Here is a 22,221-nt window from a genome sequence, read left to right as displayed (position 1 = left end):
ACCCTCTGCAAATAAGCTGCGTTGAGTGTCCTTGCATCGTTCCGAGCTTCATCTAGTAGGTCGAGAGCTTCAGACAGAAGTTGGTTGTTGCTTTCTCCTTGGAGTCCATCATACCTGTTGTATGCCTGGATCCTCAAGCTTTCCGTTCCGATTTCCACAGGGATGACAGCCTCGGATCCGTATACAAGGTGGAACGGTGTTTGCCCAGTAGCTTCTTTCTCGGTGGTCCGAAGGGACCATAACGTTCCGGGTAGCTCTTCCATCCATTTGTTTTTGTCATCCTCGACTCTTTTCTTGAGTGCGTTGAGGATGAGTTTGTTTGCAGCTTCAGCTTGCCCGTTGCTTTGTGGGTGGCAAACTGCCGAGTAAGCTAGGTGTATGCCGAACTGTTTGCACCATTTTTGCAGCGGGGTGTTGTCGAACTGTTTCCCGTGGTCGAAGACCATCAGTCTTGGTATGCCGAACCTTGTGATGATGTTCTGCCATATGAACTTGCGGACCTAAGGTTCGGTGATGGAGGAGACAGCTTCGGCTTCGATCCATTTGCTAAAATAGTCTACTCCTACAATCAACCACTTTTTCTGGTTCGTAGCTGAGGGGAAGGGACCAATGATGTCTAACCCCCACTGTGCGAATGGTAAGGGATATAGTGTTGATTGTAAGGTTTGAGCTGGTTGATGGATAGCTGGTGCGAACTTTTGGCATTTCTCGCATTTCCTTGCAATCTGCTTTGCCTCGGAAACCATAGTGGGCCACCAGTATCCGGCCCGAAGGGCTTTGTGTGCCAATGTCCTGCCTCCGATGTGGTTTCCGCATATTCCGAGGTGGATTTCTCTTAGGATATAGTCAGCGTCTGCTGGACCCACACATTTTAGCAGTGGAGCGGAGAATGATTTCCTCATGAGCTCTCCTTCGGCGTCGATGATGAACCACTTGTTGAATCTTTTCAGCTTTCTCGCCTGTAGCTTATCTTCGGGAAGTTCTCCCCTTTCTTTGTATGCAATTACTGCGTCCATCCAGCTGGGTTCGGTACGTAAACTGCATATTATGGGGAGTGGCAAGTCAATGCTCCTCTCTTTGTGAACTTCCACGTGGACCGACCTGTTTAGGTCGATGAGTGTTGAGCTTGCGAGCTTTGACAGTGCGTCTGCTTGCGTGTTTTGTCCTCGGGGGATGAGAATTACTTCAAAGGATCTTAACTTTGACGTTAAGGATTTAATTTTCGCTAAGTAAGCTGTCATGCTGGGCCACTTGGCCTCATACTCCCCTCGGATCTGGTTGGCTACAAGCTGGGAATCAGTTTTGAGGCAAACATGCTCGGCCTCCAGGGATAAGCAAAGCTCTATCCCTGCGATTGCGGCCTCATATTCGGCCTCGTTGTTAGTTGCTTTGAATCCGAACTTCAATGCATACTCTATGCTTTTCCCCGTTGGGGGGATTAATACAACTCCTGCTCCTGAGCCGTTTACTGTGGAAGATCCGTCAGTGAAGACCTCCCAAGTGCTTTTCGTATCATCCAGCATTTCTTGGTATGAGCACTCGGCCAAGAAGTCTGCCAACGCCTGTGCCTTGATGGCGGTCCTCGGCTGATATTTGATGCCGAACTCTGATAGTTCGAAGGCCCAGGCAGCCAATCTTCCTGACCTCTCTATTTTGTCGAGTACTTTCTCGAGTGGTTGGTCGGTCAGTACTGTGATCTGATGGGAGTCGAAGTATGGCCTCAGTTTTCGTGCAGCTACCACCACTGCATATGCAACTTTCTCGATGAGCGGGTACCGAGTTTCGGCGCCTGTGAGTGTTCGGCTGGTGAAGTAGATTGGCTGTTGCTTCTTCTCTTCTTCCCGAAGAAGCACTGCGCTGACGGTTCCAGGGCTGACTGCGACATATAGATACAGGGTTTCCCCCTCCTTTGGTCTGGCCAGTGTCGGCGGTTGATCTAGGTGGGCTCTGAGTTGCTGAAAAGCCTCTTTTTGCTCCTGCTCCCATATCAGCTCGGGGTCCACCTTCCTCGGGACCCCCTTTTTCTTGACTGGTTCTGCTTCTCCCCCGGGGAGGCTCTTTGGTTTTAGTGCTTTGAAGAAAGGGGCTCCCTTGTCCGAGGCTTTTGATATGAACCTTGTTAGTGCGGCTAACCTGCCGGTTAGCCTCTGCACGTCTCTCTTGGTCCTCGGCTCGGGTAGATCCAACGCTGCTTGGACTTTGTCCGGGTTCGCATCGATTCCTCTTTCGCTCACCATGAATCCGAGGAACTTCCCTGACTTCACCCCGAAGACACATTTTTTTGGGTTCAGCTTCATGCTGTATTTCCTCAGATTTCCGAAGGTCTCTGCCAAGTCTTTGACATGGTCTTCCTCCTTAATGCTTTTTACGATGGAGTCATCCACATAGACCTCGACGTTCCTCCCTTTCTGGCCGGTGAAGACGTGATCAACTAGCCTCTGGTAGGTAGCGCCGGCATTTTTCAAGCCGAAGGGCATCATTTTGTAGTTGAACACTCCTGCGCTCGTGATGAATGCTGTCTTCGCCCTGTCGCCGGGGTGCATGAACACTTGATGGTAACCTGAAAAGGCATCCATGAAGCTGAGCAGTGCATGACCGCTGGTGGAGTCAACCAATTGATCTATCCTCGGCAGGGGATAGCAGTCTTTGGGACAGGCTCGGTTCAGATCTGTGAAATCCACGCACATTCGCCAAGAGCCGTTTGCTTTCTTGACCATCACCACGTTGGCCAACCATTTTGGGTACATGCATGGCTCGATGAATCCGGCTTCCTGCAACTTTTTCACCTCTTCGGCGATGGCTCTGTTTTTCACCGAGGAGTAATTCCTCTTCTTTTGTTTGATTGGCCGAGCTTCAGCGTTGACGTCCAGCTTGTGACAAATCAGCTTCGGATTTATCCCTGGCATATCTGCTGCTGACCATGCGAAAATGTCTTTGTGATCCCTGAGCAGTTGGATCAAATCGATTCGGAGCCCCGAGCTTAGGCTCTTGCCTATTCGGACGCTCCTGTCTGAACCCTCCTCGAGGAAGATATCCTCCATTTCTTGATCTGGTTCGGGAGATAGGGTTTCGGGGCGGGCATCGACCTCTGCGGGAGATAAGCTGCTCGTGCCTGCCTTTCTCCTTTTTGCCTCGTTCTCCTCTCCTGGAGCATCTTTCTCCGCCTCGGAACCGTCTCCTAATTTGGGCTTTCGGACGGCGGTGTGGCAGGTTCTTCTTCCAACCTCTTGATCACCTCTAATTCGTTCGACGAATCCTGCGTCCGAGACGTATATCATCAGCTGATGGTATGTGGAGGGGACTGCTTGCATCTTGTGAATCATGGTTCTTCCCATGATTACGTTGTATACGGAGTCGCAGTCCATCACCAAAAATTCGTCCCGAAGGGTTTTTGCTGCTTGGCCTTCGCCCACTGTGACTGGTAGGGTGATCTTTCCTCGAGGGATAGCTGCGGATCCGTTGAATCCGATCAGGGGGTAACTGACTTTCGTCAATGCTTCCTCTGACTCCTCGAGGATCAGTTGCTCGAAGCAGTTTCTGAAGATGATGTTGACGGCACTTCCTCCGTCGACCAACACTCGGTGTACGTTGTGGTTATTGAGGTCCATGGAAATGACTAAAGGATCGTCATGTTTGTACTGGACTCCGAAGCAATCATCGGCAGTGAAGGTCATGTTCGGGGGGCGTGGTTGGTTGTCTCCCACTGCGCTGAAGTTGACTCGATGGGTGAGAGCTCTTAGGTGTTTCTTGCTGGCCTGGCCAGACTTCTGTCCCCCGAACACCACTAGGATGTCATTCTTCTTGTGCCCTGTTGCTTCGTAGACCCTTTTCTGGGGTTGCTCGTGTTGTTTGCCACTTGCGGCTTTTTCTTTTTCCTCCCTTCGGTCTAACAAGTATTGCTTCAGATAACCTCGGCGAACGAGGTCCTCAATGTTGTCTTTCAGCGAGTTGCATTCTTCGGTGTGGTGACCGAAGTCATCATGAAACTCGCACCATTTGTTCTTGTTTCTCCGAGCTGGGTTGGACTTGAGCTTCCCAGTTAGTTTCCACTTTTCATCATTTCTGTTGAGGCTAAAGATTTCCTTTCGGGGCAGAGTTAGTGGAGTGTAGTTAGCGTACTTGGGTTGAAGTTCACCCCTTCTCCCGTCTTTCTTCGGGCTCATTTCTCTAACTCCTACTTTCTCCCTCCCTTTCCTTGAGCTGCCCTCGGGCTTGCTCTGGACATTTTTCGTGTCTCTCGGATCCGACGATCCTTTCAACCTTGCAGCAGCTTTGTTGAACTCTTCGGTTCTGATGAATGAATCAGCCATTTGGAGCACGTCGGCTATTTTGGAGGGGTTTTTCATCGAGAGCTTGTCACGGAATTTCCCTTCCTGGAGCGCGTGCTTCAAGGCGAAGATGGCCACGTCTGGCTGCAAGTTTGGTATGTTTGTTGATTCCTTCATGAATCTGGCCATGAATTCTCTTAGACTTTCGTCTCTTTCTTGTTGGATTGAGGTCAGTTCTGCTGTGGTTCGCTCGGGGCGATTGTTGCTCACGAACTGTGTGCAGAATCTCTTTTTCAGCTTCTTCCAGCTTTTGATCGATCCCTTCGGCAGCTATCTAAACCACTCTCCCGCCACTCCGGTTAGCGTGGTTGGGAAATATTTACACCAACATGCTTCGGAGTAGGGGCTCAAGAACATTTTCTGTTCGTAGGAGATGACATGATCCCTCGGATCTGTGATTCCGCTATATGTCAGGTGTGCTGGCAGCCTCACCTTCGGAATTTCTTCCATGATCAGCTCGTCCGAGAAAGGGGATGACGTGGGAGTCATGATTCTTTTCCCGAGTCTAGCCCTGATGCCTTCGTTCGCCGAGGTTATGTGATTAGAACGTTCGGGCGTACGATGGGGGCTAGGGGTTCGATCATGCCTCCTGTCTCTTCTTCTTTCTCGGCTACTGACCTCGGGTCGTTCGCCAGATCTGCTTGATTCGCCTACCCCGAGTCTCGTATGGATCGAAGGTCTTAACCTTGAGTGGACCGAGGGCCTCAACCTGCTGAGCACCGAGCTTCGGATCCGAGTGTTTTGAGTAGTCGATTCGCTTTGGAGAGCTGTTGGAGTAGGCGATGGTCTTGCAAACCAGTCTGGTTGTTGTTGTGCCCTTTTTTGGGTGTCCCACGTGCTTTCCATCCATCTCGACGTCAGGTGTGTTCCTGTCAAGGGAGGGAGCTCTCGTTCGGGTCTGGACACCTCTACACTGGGCGGCTCGTTCAGCCTTCGCCTGGTCCTCCTCTCCTCTCTGCGGTCTTTTGCCAATCCTTGCTGCTTCTCATTGAAGAGGAAGTTTTGCATGATGGTCATGGCCGCAGTGAGCTCTTTCCTAGTTGGAATCGGATGTCCTGCGTTTGTGGCGGTCGTAGCTCTGCTTGGCTGTGACCTCGCCACCGATTGAGGGTGCTCCTCTTCGTCAGATTCCGAATCTGACCGCACTATCATATCGTCATCATTGTTGTTGACAACATCATTAACCATTTTGCAGAAAGAGGTGGTTAATGTCTTTCAAAGGCTTTGAAGTGTTCTTCCCCACAGACGGCGCCAAATTGTTCCGGTGTTGTAAAGATGGAAACAATGAGCTTCTAATGAAGGCCCTTTCGTGTGTGATGAAGATCTTGCTTGATTGAATGAGTTGAGTCCGAATTCACCTGCACAAGAGCAAAGTCACTAGCCTCGGGGGTGTTTCCGAGGAAAGTCCCTCCGATGCCTAAGTAAGAACGATGCTCGGATTCTAGAGAGAAGTTCTCTAGAAGAGTAGTCTTAAGGCGATAAATTGGACGTACCTTGAGGTGTGAGCCTTGGCGGCCTATTTATAGTGTTTGCATAATAAATGCCCATAGGTCATTTATTGCTATTGGGCCTTGGGCCTTAATGGATGGCTGACTAGCCATTGGTAGGTTTGATGCTGTTGTTTAGAGCCATTGGGCTTTGGACTTAGTGGCCCAATTGAGAATCAATTGGGAGCCCAAACAAATAGTATTACCATGAGAATGGATATTGATTATCCTTACAAATTTACACACAAATTTTTCCTATTAACACCATTTATGACCGGCTACCAAACATACCGCAAGTGTATTTCTTTTGAACTTTTACATGCAATTTATCATACTACATACTATGAAGTAATATTTTATTGCAGAAAAATTTGATGTTATTTATCAACAATTCCTATTGTTTAATTCTATTATTAAGTTAAACAATTAAATAAAATAAATTTAATTATACAAGGCTTTCCTTTTTCACCTAGGGTTTTTTTTTGGTTACACATTTTTAATCATTTTAATTTTTTTTTTTGGTTTGACAAAGGGATGAAAAATAATTTTTCATTACTTCCTGAACGGTGGAAAAACTTTTTAAAAAGAAAGCGAAGTCACTTATCCACTTTTCTTCCTTACCCCCCTCCCTTCATTCTACCCAATAATCTTCTCTAGCTCATCTACTCTCATTTTCCTTATCTAATAATTTTTCTTGTAAGGAACCAAACAAATAAAAGCTATTTGAATGGTTTCTTTTTCCCCCTTGAAAAATGTTTTCTATGAAAAATCATTTTTTCACTAAAAACGTTGTACGACAAACCAAACGGAACTTAATTTATTAACGTTTAAAATGCATCTAGAATACTTCACTTACCAATACACATCATAAATACGGATTTATAACAAACTCACATATAAATACATATATAGTTTCACAAAAGAAAAATTATCTGAAAACTAATTTAGCTAAATTAGGCAATAATTTGTAAATCGCTTGAGATTACAACTAGTTTATTAGTAGTCCAAGAATTAGTACTAGAATGTCGTTTTTTGATAGAAATTGACAATGACTTAGGCATTGTATTGAACGATTTTAATTAGTCTACGTATGAAAGTGAAGTGAAGACTCAAATAAATAGCTGGATTTCTGTTTCTCAAATCATCATAAACTTGCTCAACTTTCAGCAAACAGAAAAAATAAATTACAATATTAAATTATTTAGTTGGGAATCACAGAAATAGACGTGTAAATTAGTGGTCCATGTAGAAAGTTAGAAATGTGGACATTAGGCCCACTTATTAATAATATGGGCCTGGTAAATGGGTAAACTATTGCTTAACCTCTTACACGTACCTGTTAAGGCCCACCAAGAAGATAATGATTCCCCTTGTCCAATTTAAACCAGCCCAACGGTCTACATCTTGTTGACTTTATCAATGGTTGACATCATTAATTATGCCAAAATTAGCCACAAATTTCCATATTAATATTATAGGATGTGGGGAAAATAATCTAGTCAAATACGTAATAGACACATCGACTGTGGTCAACAATTAAATTTATATTTTAATTATTATTTTTAGCAGATATAACAAAACAAAGTACTCTTGATATTGCTAGATTGATATCTTGATTTCTTGATTTATTGCTAGATTTAGTGTGAAAAGACCTTTACAATACTTATTTGAATTCATAATTGAGCCTCACTATTTTCAAATTCAACGTCATCTAACTAGTTTGGAAAAGTAAGAGTGACCCTTAACACGCAAGCGTTAAGATCAAAAATCGAACTTCTTCTACATTACCAAAGGTAGGTAATAGAACCATCTTGACTTGCTGAAAATCAGATGTGGGCCTAGTCGTTGAAAAAGGTGGATATATGACCAAGGAGATCATTCTTTTTATAATAACTAGCTTTTGAGACCACTCAACGAACGCGCAGTTTTATAGTGGTTGTTCAGGTGTTTATTGAAACTTTAATTAGTGAGAAAGTTGAAAGTTGGTAATATATGAATTAATTAGAGGTATAATTTGAAAGTTGGTAATATATGAATTAATTAGAGGTATAATTTGAAAGTTGAAAAATTACTAAAATCATACGTTGAATTAATATGGAATGTTAAAGGAGTGAATTGGAAAAGGCTAATAAGTATTGAGTATATTGGACTATGGTAACTTGATGTTGAATAAGAAAGATGAAGCGTAAGAGGCATTGAAGTTGTAAAACATAGAAACAATAAATAAAAAACTGTCAAAAAAAAAAAGAAATTATTGGATGAGCTATTATATTTTTTGATGCTAATTGGATGAGCATTCATGTATGATTTTTCTTTTTAAATACTAGGTATAGACTAGGTGTAAATGTAATGATGACGTGGAGCTATGGTATCAAAATGGTTCATGAAATATTAAAATCAGTCATTGAGCGTAGTCGACGACTCCGCTAGAAGCTTCGCATTGACTATATACGTTTAACCAATGAAGTTTAGGCCTAATAGTCTCCTCGTTGATGAAGCAGCATATATCGGGCTTGTGTGGTGAACGATGTGCATGCAACTAGGGGGAAAACTACTATCTTCCGGGCTCGTATGTAATGATTTCTGTTTAATCAAGAACATCATCAAAATGTGGGGCTAAATTAAAGAATGAAGTCAAGAGATATTACACATTTCTGTTTAATCAAGAACATCATAAAAATGTGCCATACTTTTTCTGGGCACCAGGAGAATGAATGGTAAGACAGACCCTCCACACTTCTCCAATGTTCTGCAGCAACCCAGAGAGGTGGTGGGAGGGAAAGTTGCAGGGCAAAATTGGAAACAACTTCCTTTACACATTGCTACCCATCCGCCGATTCAGATGAAAGTAAAAGATATAGTTTTGCGATTTTCAGTAAGTGATCGTGAATAGCAATGTAAAAACAGCTTGTGTACAATCCAGGGGCACCAGCTTCAGGAAAATGAAGCTATTCATTTTGCAGTGTGTGTATCATCAGTTCATCACATAACCTAATTAAGTGTGAACGCTTTCTGAACCTAGCCAGATAAATTAATTTCATTCAATGAAAGAAAATATCAGAGTATTAAGTAAAGCAGCACTAATCAAAGATTGGAGAAGGTTCAGAAACATACTTATTTTGTGACAACCGCTGTATGAGCTTTAAACGATAATATCACATTCCATATTACAGCAACAAAATTGGACGCTAGAACCTGAAATTCAGGCCAAAAACAGATGACATTAAGATATGATACACTATTGTAGAACAGAGTTTTACAACCGTTAACTTAGAGAGTCAACATTAGTTAATGACTATCACGGGGTACAAGTTTAACTCGCCATAAATAACACAAATCATGGGCATTACTTCCCTCGCCATGACCAACATCAGAGTAAATCATCAATCCCCACAGTCCCAAATAATACGAAGTATGTATTAAGATTGTTCCAGAGGTGTGGTTAAAGTCCAGTTAAAAGTTTTTCATAAGATAATTAGTTGAGCATAGGGCTATAAATGAGCGGATACGTTCGCGGATACCTCGCGAACAAGCTCGGTCAAAGCTCGTTTTTTAATTAATGAACGAGCTTGAACAAAAATCCTAAGCTCGAACAACATCACGTTCGGCTCGTGAATGTTCATGAGCACTCTTTCGTAACTCGTTGATAAGCTCGTTGATACCTCGTTCAAGCTCGAAAATCATCAATCCCCTCCCTCCCATATTATACAAACTATGTATTTAAATTGTTCCAGAGGTGTGGTTAATGTCCAGTTAAAAGATTTTCATAAGATAATTTATTGAGCATAATATTACTTAAACTACACCTGATGCCTAAATTTTGGATTTTGATAGGAAGTTCTAACATGTATTGGAATGATTCTTACCATATTTAAGTTCTATATCTTCACCTCCTCTATGTCTGTTGTTACTGAACATAGTATGCACATTACCACAAAGTACATTTATGAATTCTTCAAGAAGGGCTAAAAGCTCTAGAACACAATGCCCCGTACCTCTATAGACAATTCCACTTAAACCAACTAGAAGTGGCTCGTGGAACACCATGGGATAGGAGATACCACGTTACTCTGTGTGCTGGACTACAAGAGATTTAAGGTAAAAAAATAAAAACTCTGGTATATAAATTACCACCAGTGCAACCTTTGCCTGAAAACTTTATTACGTTGTTAATAGGAGAATTGAGATAAATGATAGGTCTTCCTTGCATTCGCATACATAAACGAAAGAAAGCCACTTTCTGCTACTCCGTAATTCCATAAATAAACCAACATGATATGCATAGTGTGTAGAAGCTCTTAGCTAAAACATCAAAATCACTTGATTTCCCTCACATCTCATGATCATTTCTGAGCAGCACCTACTCCCAAGGAGAGTAAGATTCAACTAAGAATTACCTTAGCTTAAACACCAGTGTTACGAAGTACGCCGTACGCTTCGGTACAGAACGAGCAATTTGCTATCTAATTATGTTAAATTAGTCCAAAGTGTTCCCCAATACTAATACCCGGTACATAATACGTGTGTATTCAGAACGCGGGATAAATGTGCATATTAGGTAACACTGTTAAACACCGTTGATGGAAGATTTTAATGGAAGAACAAGAAGATTTTGATTAATAAAATGGAAACCACAGAAAATGTAGATATTCAAGGAGAGGCTTGATTATCTCCCAATTAACACTCTAAAAGCTAACGAAAACTCTCATCAACATTCACATGCCAACACTCTGCCTCATCTCCTCTATTTACAGAGCTAACTAGTTATCTTACATTTTAATCCACTTATAAATGAAAAGCTATGCTACTCCCTAAAGTGCCCCTTAACCTAATATTGATGCTTAGCAGGTTCACTTGGCCTAATAAGTTCAGTGCCAGCATAACCCGCCGCAAACTGAGCACCGGATAGGCTAGTAGAAAATCCTTGCAATTCTCAAAGAAATCATTTTTGAAGTGAACCTCTACATGATCATATGAACATACCTGGAACTGCTGAGGAACAAAACCGAAGTTCAGAAGCTGGAACGGTATCCACAATTTCCAGTTAGCAATCACAGATGAAAACCATTCCTGAAGAATTTAAACTTTTATTAATATGACTGTATTTCTAAAGGTGCAAAGTAGTAACAACCCAGGTTTTTATCAGAGATTCAAGCAACGAAAGAATTTATAAAGTTGACTCCACAAACCTGTCGAAGCTTCGGGACAACTTGCGAAGGCCTTCCTTCCAATGTGATCAGCGTGGAGAGAAAAGTTCCAATAAAGATAGGTGCAAAGAAGAACTGCAATAGATACAAACCAGTCCTTGAGTAACATATGAAAGGCAGAAAAGAAATATTTAAATCAACTATAAAAGTTTACTGACAGGTCACACGGTAGCCCAAATCAAACGAAGAAAAGATTATAAACAAATAGAAAGAAAAAAAAAACCTGATCAAGTATAAGACGCAGGAAGACACCAGAAGCTCCAGGTACCGTGACCAGTTTACTAAGATATAAATACCTATTTACATGAAATTGCATCTATTAGATGGATACATACTGCATAAAAGATTAACAGAGTCAAAAGTAAAGTCATAGATTTGCACTGAAAATGTAGAAGGTATGCAGTATTAGGGCTTTATAAAAACAACTATCTTTTGTTTTGGTTGGGAGGGAAGAAAATGGGAAAACATGGGCTGAAAAAAGGGAAACGTGGGCTGAAAAATTGTTTTCCAATCCACCTGATAAAAACATCCCCCCCTCCCCCTACACGCACACACATACACACCACCACATGTTGACCCTAAAGTTTTAATGATGACAAAGCAAACTCCTGACTATTGGTTAAGTTATGTTGCAAAATAGGTTCCGAGATCCTTAGAGGGATAATGCTAAGTTAGGGAGATCCTAAGTTGGATAAACTAAGCAAAGTGGAATATATGCAAGTCACTTGATCCATGTCAGACACTACGTTGAAGAATTAATCATTTGGCAAGTTTACAAAGGCGAGATCCTTAGGCGAAATCCTCATATATTATGTGGATCCTCGATGTTCCAGAGAAGGAACAAACAAACTGTGAAGACTTCGAGTGAAGCTTCCTAAAGGTGCAACATGAAGACTATAACATATGAGATTATGTTTAGGATTTATGTAAGTATTTAATATTGTTTATACGTAGTTTGGAACAAAAGGAACCTAAGTATTTTGGTACGTTTTAATTGAAAAATATTAACTGTAATTATAAAAGAGTTTTAATCAAGAAAATCTTTGTTAATAAATAAAATGAATTTAATAAATAAAAACATAGGATTCTAAATTCCATTTTCCTTGTTTACCAAGCAAAAGGTTTTCCCATGATCCTTAAACTCTTCCCAGTACTTTTCAATTAAACGTGCAATTAGTGTTTGATTTGGTCTCCCCTGTTTCTCTCCAACTATGCCCATGTTACTGAGCAGTAACAGTTAGTGGGTAGTTGAGGGAAACATGGGTATCCAACCTTAAGTAAAACTCCTCTATAAAAGGAAAAGAGTTTTTGCTTTTTCAAACACAACTGATCTCTGCAAAATATATCTTAAAGAGCTTAAACGTTTTAAAAGAATCAGTTTACAAAAAGAGTGTTCCTTGAGTTCCTTATTAGTTATTACTATAAGCTTTATTACGTACTAGTGTTTTCTATCAAATTGTATTTTGGGTTTAAAGGTTGAGTGATCCTTGAGTGACTTAGAGTTAAGTCAGAGAGAGAAAGAGTGACTTAGAGTTAAGTCAGAGTGAGAAAGAGGAGCACAGTAATCGACGGGGATTGCTGTGGGGAACTCGTGTTCGAGAGGAACTCGAGTTAAAGAGTGTATTTGTAATAGAGGTATTACATTAATACAAAAGAGTTGTGAGGTTCTTCTTGATTAGGATGAAGAAGGTTCCTCAGTTTCATATCTTTCTTCGCTTATTGATCACAGTTTCTTTATTGTTTAAATTCCGCAAGAAACTTACCCAAGTTCCCAAGAAACAATTCACCCCCCCCCCTCTTGTCAAGTGTTCCTGCTGAACTATCACCACACAAACAATTTAGAAGGGAAGCCATGGTTTGTGTCAACAAACGCTTTTTTGCTAGTAGACAACTTTCTTTGTGTAGCCTGTCTGCCACCCAACAGTCACCTGCCTTGCTTATGGTGGAGACTAAACGCCGTTGAGTATGGCAGAAGACGGCAGGGGTTAGGCCACTCACGGGCGCTGATGGTGTGATGGTCTTCTTATCTTGTGCCTCATTTCAGATAGGGATAAAACAAGGCCAAGAGTGATTGGATAGGAAGTAATTCATGTGGTGGGCAAGCATAGGCGGCTCGGTGGGCTATGATCAACAGCCAGTTTTATTTTAAATTTTTGTTTTGTAGTGCTGCAACTCAAAAAATAGGGGGGTTTTGTGATATATCTGTGGTTCAAGACCACAATAATATTGAAAAACATTTTTGTCCAACCAAACGAGGCCTGGACATATTCGAAATGAACCTTATAAACTACTACGGGGTATAAGTTGTTAATTCTCCAGTGAAAAGTGTAATCCACAAAGGAACTTTGAAATAATTTCTACATGATGTTTGGATTCTGAAGCCATACCAATAATGCAGTGTCGGACCCACCAAAACCAGTCCTAAAAAGGTGAACGTGAAGGTCCTTTTGTAATCCGGAGACGCCACTTTATCTATAGCAAGCTGTATGAGTAAAATACCAATATCAGTTATACAGAATTTGTTTATCAAAATACACGGACTGAAGCAAGCCACTAATATCAAGCACCAGACAATCAAAGTGTAGCTTGGTTTTCCAATTTACCAGCACATTAAAGGGTTGTGACACAGAAACATAAATTAACATAGACAGGAATTTGCAGAATGCACTTGAGGAATCTAAGAAGCCATGCTACAAATTTGTGTTTGTAGGTGTACCACAACTTTTCAGAACCTAAATAACTTGGATATATAAAGGAATTGATACATTAAAATAAACATGAAGTAGACTACCAAATTGTTTTGAGAGGAAAGAAATATTTATCATGAGCCTTTTATGAGACTGGTCCACCAAACTGACAATTCCAAATCAATAATAGGCAACATTTGGGAAATTAAACAATGTAACACGAACCCAACAGAAAAAAGTAAATAACTACATGGTTCAACCTTCCTTTCGAGGATTACAACAGAGAAGTGAGAAGTCATACCTGACAGATCAAGTCTCCAACCAAGTTTAACAATGCGGAAGTCACAGATTTTGTCAAGACAGGAGACTTCACTAGAAGGTCCATGTACCTGTAACCCAATGAATTAGCATCTGCGAAAATCGCTAAAGTGATTATAATTATAGAAAATTTACTGCATACACTAATTCAGCAATTTCCTCTTGTACACAAAATTTACATGCTAAAGTACCAGTCAGAAATACATAATTATGCAACAGCTTGTATTGCCTTTCAAAATAGCCTTAAGAAAAGCCTGATGACAAACATCCGTGGAGTATGAGTTGTAGACTAGCAAGTTTATAGCTTTAGAAAAATTAGCAAGTTCATAAATTTTGTTACCTTTTGAACAAATAACTTTGATAGACCTAAAGTTACCAAGTAAAAAACCTATTGAGATTTTGAGACATTTTGATTTAGTTCGTCATAATACAAAGCAATATAGCTGTGAGGCCTGTGACGATCGCATCATAAATTATATAGAACTTGATCATGCAACAAAGCAAGATTTGCAGCCAATACTAAGCCTACTATATAAAATAGCACCACAAACCAAATACCCCGTATAGATGAGTTACCCGAGGGGGAAGGGAGAGCCTGCTAATAAAAGGAGATGGCACTTCTAATCAAACAAATAAAAGGATATGGCACCCATTTTATTTTATGCAGCTCAACAGATTTGAAGTATCCATTCTTCCGATCCACTTCTTCAATCCTCACTTCCAGTTTGACAAAGTCAAGAATTTTCAAAACTAGTGAATCTTATAGGCAGTAACAAAATAACAATGATACAACTAAAAGACAAAACTAAACAGTCAAGCCAACAAAGAACAATCAGCACATTTGACTAAAATGATAAACTCTGAGCTAATAAGGTCTCAGTATAAGCAACCATCTTGTTTTTTCACTCAATTCAATCACATGTCACACTTGTATGGTTGTACTTCCTCCCTCCACATATCAATACCATCACAAATTCACAATGCAATCATTTTTTTTTCACTATTCTTTTTTGGATCATCACAATGGAACCAATTTTCACCGCCAGTATTATGAAGCTGACATGATTCTCTAAGAAAGAATTCCCAATATTCCCTATACACAAACAAGGTGTTTTCCTCATCTACTTCGACCGTGCTTATAACCACCTCCTATACATATTAAAACCATCATACTGCAATGATTTTGTTTTTACTTTTCTGTTTCTGGATCATTACAATTCACAATGAACCATTTTCCATTGTCATCTATAAAGCTCACATATTTCTCCTAACATGGCTAATACCCTGTGCACAAAGATGCGTCATCCAATTCAATTTCGGCTTATACCCACCTCTATCCATACACTAACAATCACAAATTCACAATTAACTAATTAAGTCTATCTTCATTACCACATTCTTACTATAGTAAAACAAATTACGCACAACTATCCACTGCAGTAGCAGCTAAATCAAAAAATTCACAAATAAAAAGCAATAAAGCATTTACCATGCAAACAAACCCCATTTAGACTGATTCCCGCCATCACCTTCACCACCAGCACCGTCATCACTGGACCCGCCAAACACTCCGCCGTCATTACCACCAGACGAACCGCCGGAACCACCTCCGGAAATCGCGGAAACCCGAGAATAACCTTGACCCATTTGTTTCTTTGTCAACCCAGGAAACCCCAACTGCCTATTACTGAAAATTGAGTTGAAACTTTGAAGTGGGTTTGGTGAAATGGAGGTGAAGTTGCGGGGAGGAGAGAGAATTGAGGAGCGGGGGAGGAAAAGAGGGGTTTTGCGGAGAATGGTTGTGGCGGTGAGAATCATTTTCCGGTGTTTGTTTAAGCTGATATGGTGGTTTTGAAAGGTACACAAGTCTGGGTTTCACAAGGGTTTTTGCTTGGGGTTATGGAGGGAGCCAAAGTATTGTTTAATCCAATTCTATGAACCAAGAATGCATGAATTTTGCCTATATAGTATATTAGTATTATTCATTTGGAATTTCACAAATTCAAGTGGGCATTTTACATGGTTAGATTGGATATATATCTTGTCAACTTGAAGGTCTCTGTAGGATAGGTTTCGAATTCAAATCTTCTTCTCATATTTGTAAGTTAGTATTTTGTATGGCTCATTCTTGACCAAAAAAATGCTTATATATAGATTTTAGTGGCAAATATGTTTTGTCCTGCACCTTCAACTTGGGCATTGGGCATTTGGGCAATACTCAAGCTTTCACGGCTGAAGCTCAACATCAAAAATCTTCGCATTGAAGATGATAATCTCTTAAGGGACGTTTGGTTGTGTAATACCCTGTATTTTAAGTAATTATAAATATATTTAATATATTTACTCCGTATAAAGCATTTTATAGATTTTATAAATTAAAATTGCATTTAAATATTTATGTAAATGTATTTTATTAATTAAAGAATACTTTTTTTTTTGTTCTACTACGAGGAGTTCCCACCGCCTTCGGCGAGTGGACTAATCTCCTGCGGGAGTTAACATGGGTACCTCGATGGGCAGCATCCCTCCCAGTTGAGATTTTTTCCATTCCCAAGGCTCGAACCCGAGACCTTGGTTAAGGAGCAAGATGCCCTTAACTACTCATGCCAACCTCAATTGGTAAATGCTTATTATTTTTAATTTGAGAAAACAATTTTATTTTTAATTTGGGGAATTTAATTGCATTTTAGAAAAGCAAAACGAGTTTTAAAATATTTTAGCCCAATCCAATTTCAATTGCTAGCCCAAACATATGAAGCAAACCCAATCTTGTTTAATGAAGCTCATCTTTGAATTTCCTAAGCCTAACCCATCAAGGGAATCGAAAACTATAAATACTCATTAAATCCCTACATTAAATTCATAAACCCTCAAACTTCTCTCCCTCACTTTCTCTCTCCTCACTCGGCTCTATCTCTTCCTCGTGCACGAGCACCTGCACGCCCAACAACACAGTTGCCTCGCCCTTCGCGTCACCCCTCGCCCAGCTCCCAGCCTGCTGCCCCTGCCTTCCCGCCCGCGCAGCACCTCACAGAAGCAACATCAACAGCATGCGGATGCCCGCGCTACTGCACCGTGCACACACCTTTTCTCGCCTCCCTTTTTCCGGCCACCACCACCACCGTTTTCGTGCTATTTAGCCAGCCGATATGATTTACTTCTTCCTAATATATCTCTATTTAAATTATCATTTTTAAATTATGAATATTTTATTTTGATTGATGATTTTAATTATTTTGGGATTGGTTTTGAATACCAAATTATGGATTTTTGATGTTGGATTATTGGTGTTGAATTTATTTATGGAGTTTGTAATTTTCATATTTAAATTATAAAGTAAAGCTTTGATTTTTATGAGTTTAATTGATTTTAATGATGAATTAGGGTTGGGATTTTAATAAACTCATATGATTAATTGATTAGCATAATTAGATGTTAGTTTTAATTATGATAATCAATATGAATTTTCAGATTCGTTTATGATCATTAACGTGTCAATTTTTAAGTGTTTTATGCATGAAATTAATTAAATTTCATGTTAGGATTTTAAACAATTAATTAGAATTATTATTCTTATTAATAACGACTAATATCTAATTAGTTCAAGCGGTTTAAAATTCAATAACGTTGCTAGAAAATTAATGAACATGAAGAATAATTAAGTTTGTTTATTTTATGTTAGGAGGGAACTTCTAATTAAGTGGATTGAATCACAAAGTGGCCTCATTACTTAGGTACTCAAGGTACGTACAAGTCTAGGGCGAGCCAATTAATCATGTGAATACATGTTATGTCTATGTTGTTGTGATTCATGTTTACTTGGATTATTGGATTCATGTTTGAGTATGTTAGCAAACATGTTTGATTATTTATGCTTGTTGAAGTTTGTAACAAGCATGTTAACTGTCCAAGTATGTTTTATGCATGTAAGGTTTATGCGCATGCAAGCAAGTTATTTACGCTGTTGTACGTAAGGTCTAGCATTTTATGAGCCAAATCGTCCATGCCATGTTGCACTATTTAGTAAACCACACGTGATTTGTCAGTGTATGGTATACATTTTCGGTAACCACATATGTAGCGTATACACGAACTTTAGTAACCACATATGTAGGGTATACATTACAGAGTTATTGTCAAGGTGAATTGAATTATGAATTATTCGTGCCTAGTGCACAACCCGCATATTAACAGGCATGTTGTGGACTCACATGTAGAACCATGTTGATAAGGAATAAATGAGTAATTCATTGGAGTCATTTGTGTGTTGTTCACAAGTCCTAAGGGATCTTTAAAAGAAGTATTGTTTAGTTGTTCGTTTATTAATTATTTATTTGATTGTTGTCTTGAGTCGACTTTTAATAAAATATTAATAAACGTAAAGCGAACCTTAATAAGCTTCAAAACTCTTGGAACGTATGCACCTTGAGTATGAACAATGGGAGAAGTACGAGACCGGAGGGAAGTTACTTCTATTTAGTGATACAAGACATTGTATTGCTTTTTATAGGCGCATGAAATTACGTCAACAAAGTTGACATAGGGTTACTATTATTTCTTTTAGTATTTGGTTGGCTCCCAACACTCGCCCACTGGACATTTCTTTTCAAGGACTCGTTCGATGCTTATTCTAATTAATCTTTAGTCAAGAGTCGTGTCTTGAGTCGAGTCGTGTCTTGAATCGAGTCGTGTCTTGAATCGAGTCTTGCTTTATGATTAAATGTGTTGTGGGATCTTTTGTGGTGATGACGTGTCACACGTTCCTCGGAGGTATCAAATATGCACTGGCACGATCTTCCTGCAACCTGCAAAACAAGAATATTCCCGTAGGAATATTCCCCCGATGCCTAAGTAAGTATTGGCTAGAGAGAGAAGTAATTTGTAGAGAGAAGGCAGAGCAAATATAGTTTAAGGTAGGTGGGAATGAATTGAATGCTCGTTTTACCTTGGGATCTGCATTATATATAGTGCTACGGTTTCTTGGGAATTGATCCCTAAACCCTGGCTGCATGATTGAGTGATCTCTAAGATTGGGACACGTTTCCAATAGTAGGAGGTCTGATTTAGACCTGATGGACCCTTTAAGCGTTGGGCTTTTATCATGGATAACTTGGGATCTTACCAAGCAAATAGACCTCCTGGGCCTAAGTGATGGGTCTTGGACCTGGATGTGGGCACTTGGCCTTGTATGAATTTGAGGTATGATCGAGTTGGCCATGCAGGTCTCATGGCTCAGCGTAGTTATATGCCAAGTCCATATCAGGACATGAGTCTTCTGTGAGGTTGCCTTCTAGGGCTAAGGGGACCTTTCTGAGTTGGGCCTCCTTTTTGGGCTAACATAAGAAGGCAACGTGTCACTCTTTAGTTTAGGCCACATCATTTTCCACTCAAGGAGGGTGCCCCTCACCCATGTGGGGAAATCTTCTTGACATGGTGGAGTGCCACGTGCGGTTGCTTTTCAGGACCTGGTTTCCTCTTTAAAACCTCCACAAATCGTTTATTTTCCTCTAATTTTCCTTTTGTTATTTCAAAGAGATTTTTAGAGAGAGAAATCGATTTTCCCTTCGAAGATCTTCTTGTGTGTGCCTTGGGTGTTCTTGGACTCTTCATTCATTGTTCTTGGAGTTTGGACGATTTTTCCTGAGAGTTCAGCAGTTTGATCACTTATTGGTAATTTGGTACGCGTTCTTGTTAGTTTTTTGTTTCTTCATTTATGTATGTAATTAAAGTTTTTCTTTTGGTGCTTCTATTTCTTGGGGAGACGTCCTGTCGATCGCCGCACTCCTCTTGTATCTGGACGGCGTCCTCGCTTGTTGCCTTTTCCTCTTTTCTTAAGTCGGACGTCATGTTGCTTATGCAGGGCGGCATGACACGTATTAAACAGACGGCCAATGTGGGTGCATGGGCAGCACCCCGAGAGAGGGACATCAGGGCTCCCTTTTCGAACTCGTCCCATGGAAATAGGGGAGGAGTTAGTTCCTCACATCATTCAGGAGACGGGGGTTCCAGGGCGGCTCGTTCTTCAAGGAGAAGAAAGAGTGTGGCTTGTCGTCCCCGTATCCCACGTGAGGATTTCGAAGATGACTCTTCCAGTTCTTCAGAAGAAGAGTTTGCCAAAAATCTTCCTCCCATGGTTCGTGAAAAAGAGGACGTGGACTTGTTTCCTTCTGACATCCTCCCAAGCAGGAAATGATTGAGGTACCTAAAGGAGAAAGGACGTGACTTTGAGAGTTTCTTGCTCTTGCCTCGTGCTTTTAGTTTTAGGTGTCCTCGTCCTCATAGTACCGTAGATCGTCTTTCTTCGGGAGAGGTTGCTGTCTATACGGCCGCCTTCCGATTGGGCCTTAGATTTCCCTTACACCCTTTTGTAATGGATGTTTTGGATGGTTTTGACATTGGCCTGGCCCAGCTGACCCCTAATTCTTGGGCCAATGTTTTTGGCTATATTGCCAAATGTGCGTTAAGTGACGTCACCCCCTGAAGGAAATAATGCCCTTGGTCCAAGTATGCATTTAATGTTAAGTCTAATAAATGCGGTTCAGTATTAATTAACAAGTTAGTAATTCAGTGAGATCAAGTGAGCTGAATGCCTAGCTAGAGGCCGCTTCAGTTCAAGTGGAATTAATGATATTAATCCACAGCTTACTCTTGACTGAACCCGTAGGGTCACACAAATAGTACGTAAACGGATCAAGTATTTAATAGCATTAAATACTCTATCTATGGATATTCGGAATCGACGGATCCAGGTATCGTCAAAGGAAAATAATGAATACTCTGGAAACGGAAATATGGATCGCATCGGAAATATAAATATTATCCAAGTCGTAGATGTTGCCGGAAACGGAAACATGGTACGTATCGGAAAATATTATCGGAAACGGAAATATTACCGGAATCTGAAATATTGCCGGAGACGGAGATATTGTCGGAATCGAAAATATTATTGGAATCAGAAAATAATTCCGGAAACGGAAATAGTAAATATTTGTTCGAAACGGAAATTAATTCCGGAATCGGAAATATTAAATATTGTTCGTATCGGAAATGAATTCCGGAATCGGGAAATTAATCAGAAGTGCGTCGTACGAATTAGCATCGGACGAGACTTGCTAGACGAAGGCCCAGCACGAAGCCAGGCTCGCGTCCAGCAAGCCAGCGCGCCACACGAGGCAACCAAGGCCACGCCAGGCCCAGCAGGCCAAGGCTGCCAGCAGGCTGCGCGCGCGCGATGGGCTGCGAGGCGTGGGCTGCGAGGCTCGCGTGGGCCGCAAGGCTTGCGTGGGCTGAACGCCCGCAAGGGCCATGCTCGTGTGCGTTTGTGTCCGATACAAATCCTAAATCTAATGGGATTCGTTCAATGATTAAATTCCTAATCCTAACGGATAAATTAGTTAATAAGAGTTTTAATAAAATTCTAATTAAGCTAATTTGTATCCTAGTAGGATTCCAATTCCCTTTCCATACCCCTATAAATATGTGGCCTTGGCTCACAATTTAAGGACGGAGTTTCAAGTATTCAAAAGGTAAGAATTTAAGCAAAAATTCAGCCAAACACTTGCCCCATATTAGCCGAATATTACTAGTACCTTAAGGGCGATTCTAGTTGGTCAATCTTAAGGCGGATCCGGACGTGCTGTGGACTTTCTACGGAGGGACGACACTTGGAGTCCTAAAGACTTGTTCTTGTTCGGTTCGGGCGCAGCTAGGGAGGGCACGCTACAAAGTGTATGCATTCTAGACTAATTATTTGGTTATGTGCAATTAATTTGAATCCTGGCATATAGGTTTTTCCGCATGATTTATGTTGTTCATATGTATCATAACCTAACAGTGGTATCACGAGCCTCTTATTAATTGCATAATCAATTATTGCTTAACATGGTTAAATTTTACAAATTTACAAAGAATTAAAAAGGGGTGATTAATTTTCGTAATTGTTAATTAATTGCAAATTGCGTTTATTTAATTATATGTACGCAGTTTTTCGGCAGTTTCTTCGTTACTCAACGAAATCGAGTGATTTTTGTGTCAATTCCGCATGTAAAAGACATTCTAAAATTTTGACAAAAATAATATTTTCCGGCCGAACCCAGAATTCCCAAATTCGAAGCCTAACTATGACTTTTCGGAGGTTTTAGTTTTTCGAACGCAAAAGTTTGTAATTTTAAGATGTTAAATTGAATATTTGCGA

General features: G+C 40.6%; 1 protein-coding gene across 2 annotated transcripts; it reads right to left on the bottom strand.

The window, feature by feature from the left end:
* Positions 1–8,415: 8,415 nt before the first annotated feature.
* On the bottom strand, positions 8,416–16,010 carry LOC110792604 (protein sym-1). Of its 2 annotated transcripts, none has more exons than XM_021997429.2 (8): positions 15,517–16,010; positions 14,011–14,098; positions 13,410–13,504; positions 11,246–11,318; positions 11,005–11,097; positions 10,799–10,885; positions 8,930–9,010; positions 8,416–8,827 (listed from the first exon to the last, which is right to left on the bottom strand). In XM_021997429.2, exons 1-7 carry the CDS (start codon positions 15,843–15,845, stop codon positions 8,930–8,932), a joined length of 846 nt encoding a protein of 281 aa, XP_021853121.1. In that variant the 5' UTR covers positions 15,846–16,010; the 3' UTR covers positions 8,416–8,827. The 2 variants fall into 2 exon arrangements, with proteins under 2 accessions (XP_021853121.1, XP_021853120.1); XM_021997428.2 differs by having other exon boundaries at positions 8,416–8,833; positions 15,517–16,008.
* Positions 16,011–22,221: the final 6,211 nt, after the last annotated feature.

The sequence above is a fragment of the Spinacia oleracea genome, chromosome 1 (assembly GCF_020520425.1).
Source record: "Spinacia oleracea cultivar Varoflay chromosome 1, BTI_SOV_V1, whole genome shotgun sequence".
In the NCBI taxonomy this organism is placed as follows: domain Eukaryota; kingdom Viridiplantae; phylum Streptophyta; class Magnoliopsida; order Caryophyllales; family Amaranthaceae; genus Spinacia; species Spinacia oleracea.
Note: the sequence above shows the minus strand (reverse complement) of the source record. Positions and strands in the feature narration are given on the sequence as shown.

What these genes read in the sequence shown, in the direction of transcription:
- LOC110792604 (XM_021997429.2), bottom strand. Translation starts at nt 15,845, where the DNA reads ATGATTCTCACCGCCACAACCATTCTCCGCAAAACCCCTCTTTTCCTC. An exon ending in TTGGAGACTTGATCTGTCAG is followed by an intron (nt 13,505 to 14,010) that starts GTATGACTTCTC and finishes TTACTCATACAG; the next exon opens with CTTGCTATAGATAAAGTGGC. An exon ending in TGCGTCTTATACTTGATCAG is followed by an intron (nt 11,098 to 11,245) that starts GTTTTTTTTTTC and finishes TATCTATTGCAG; the next exon opens with TTCTTCTTTGCACCTATCTT.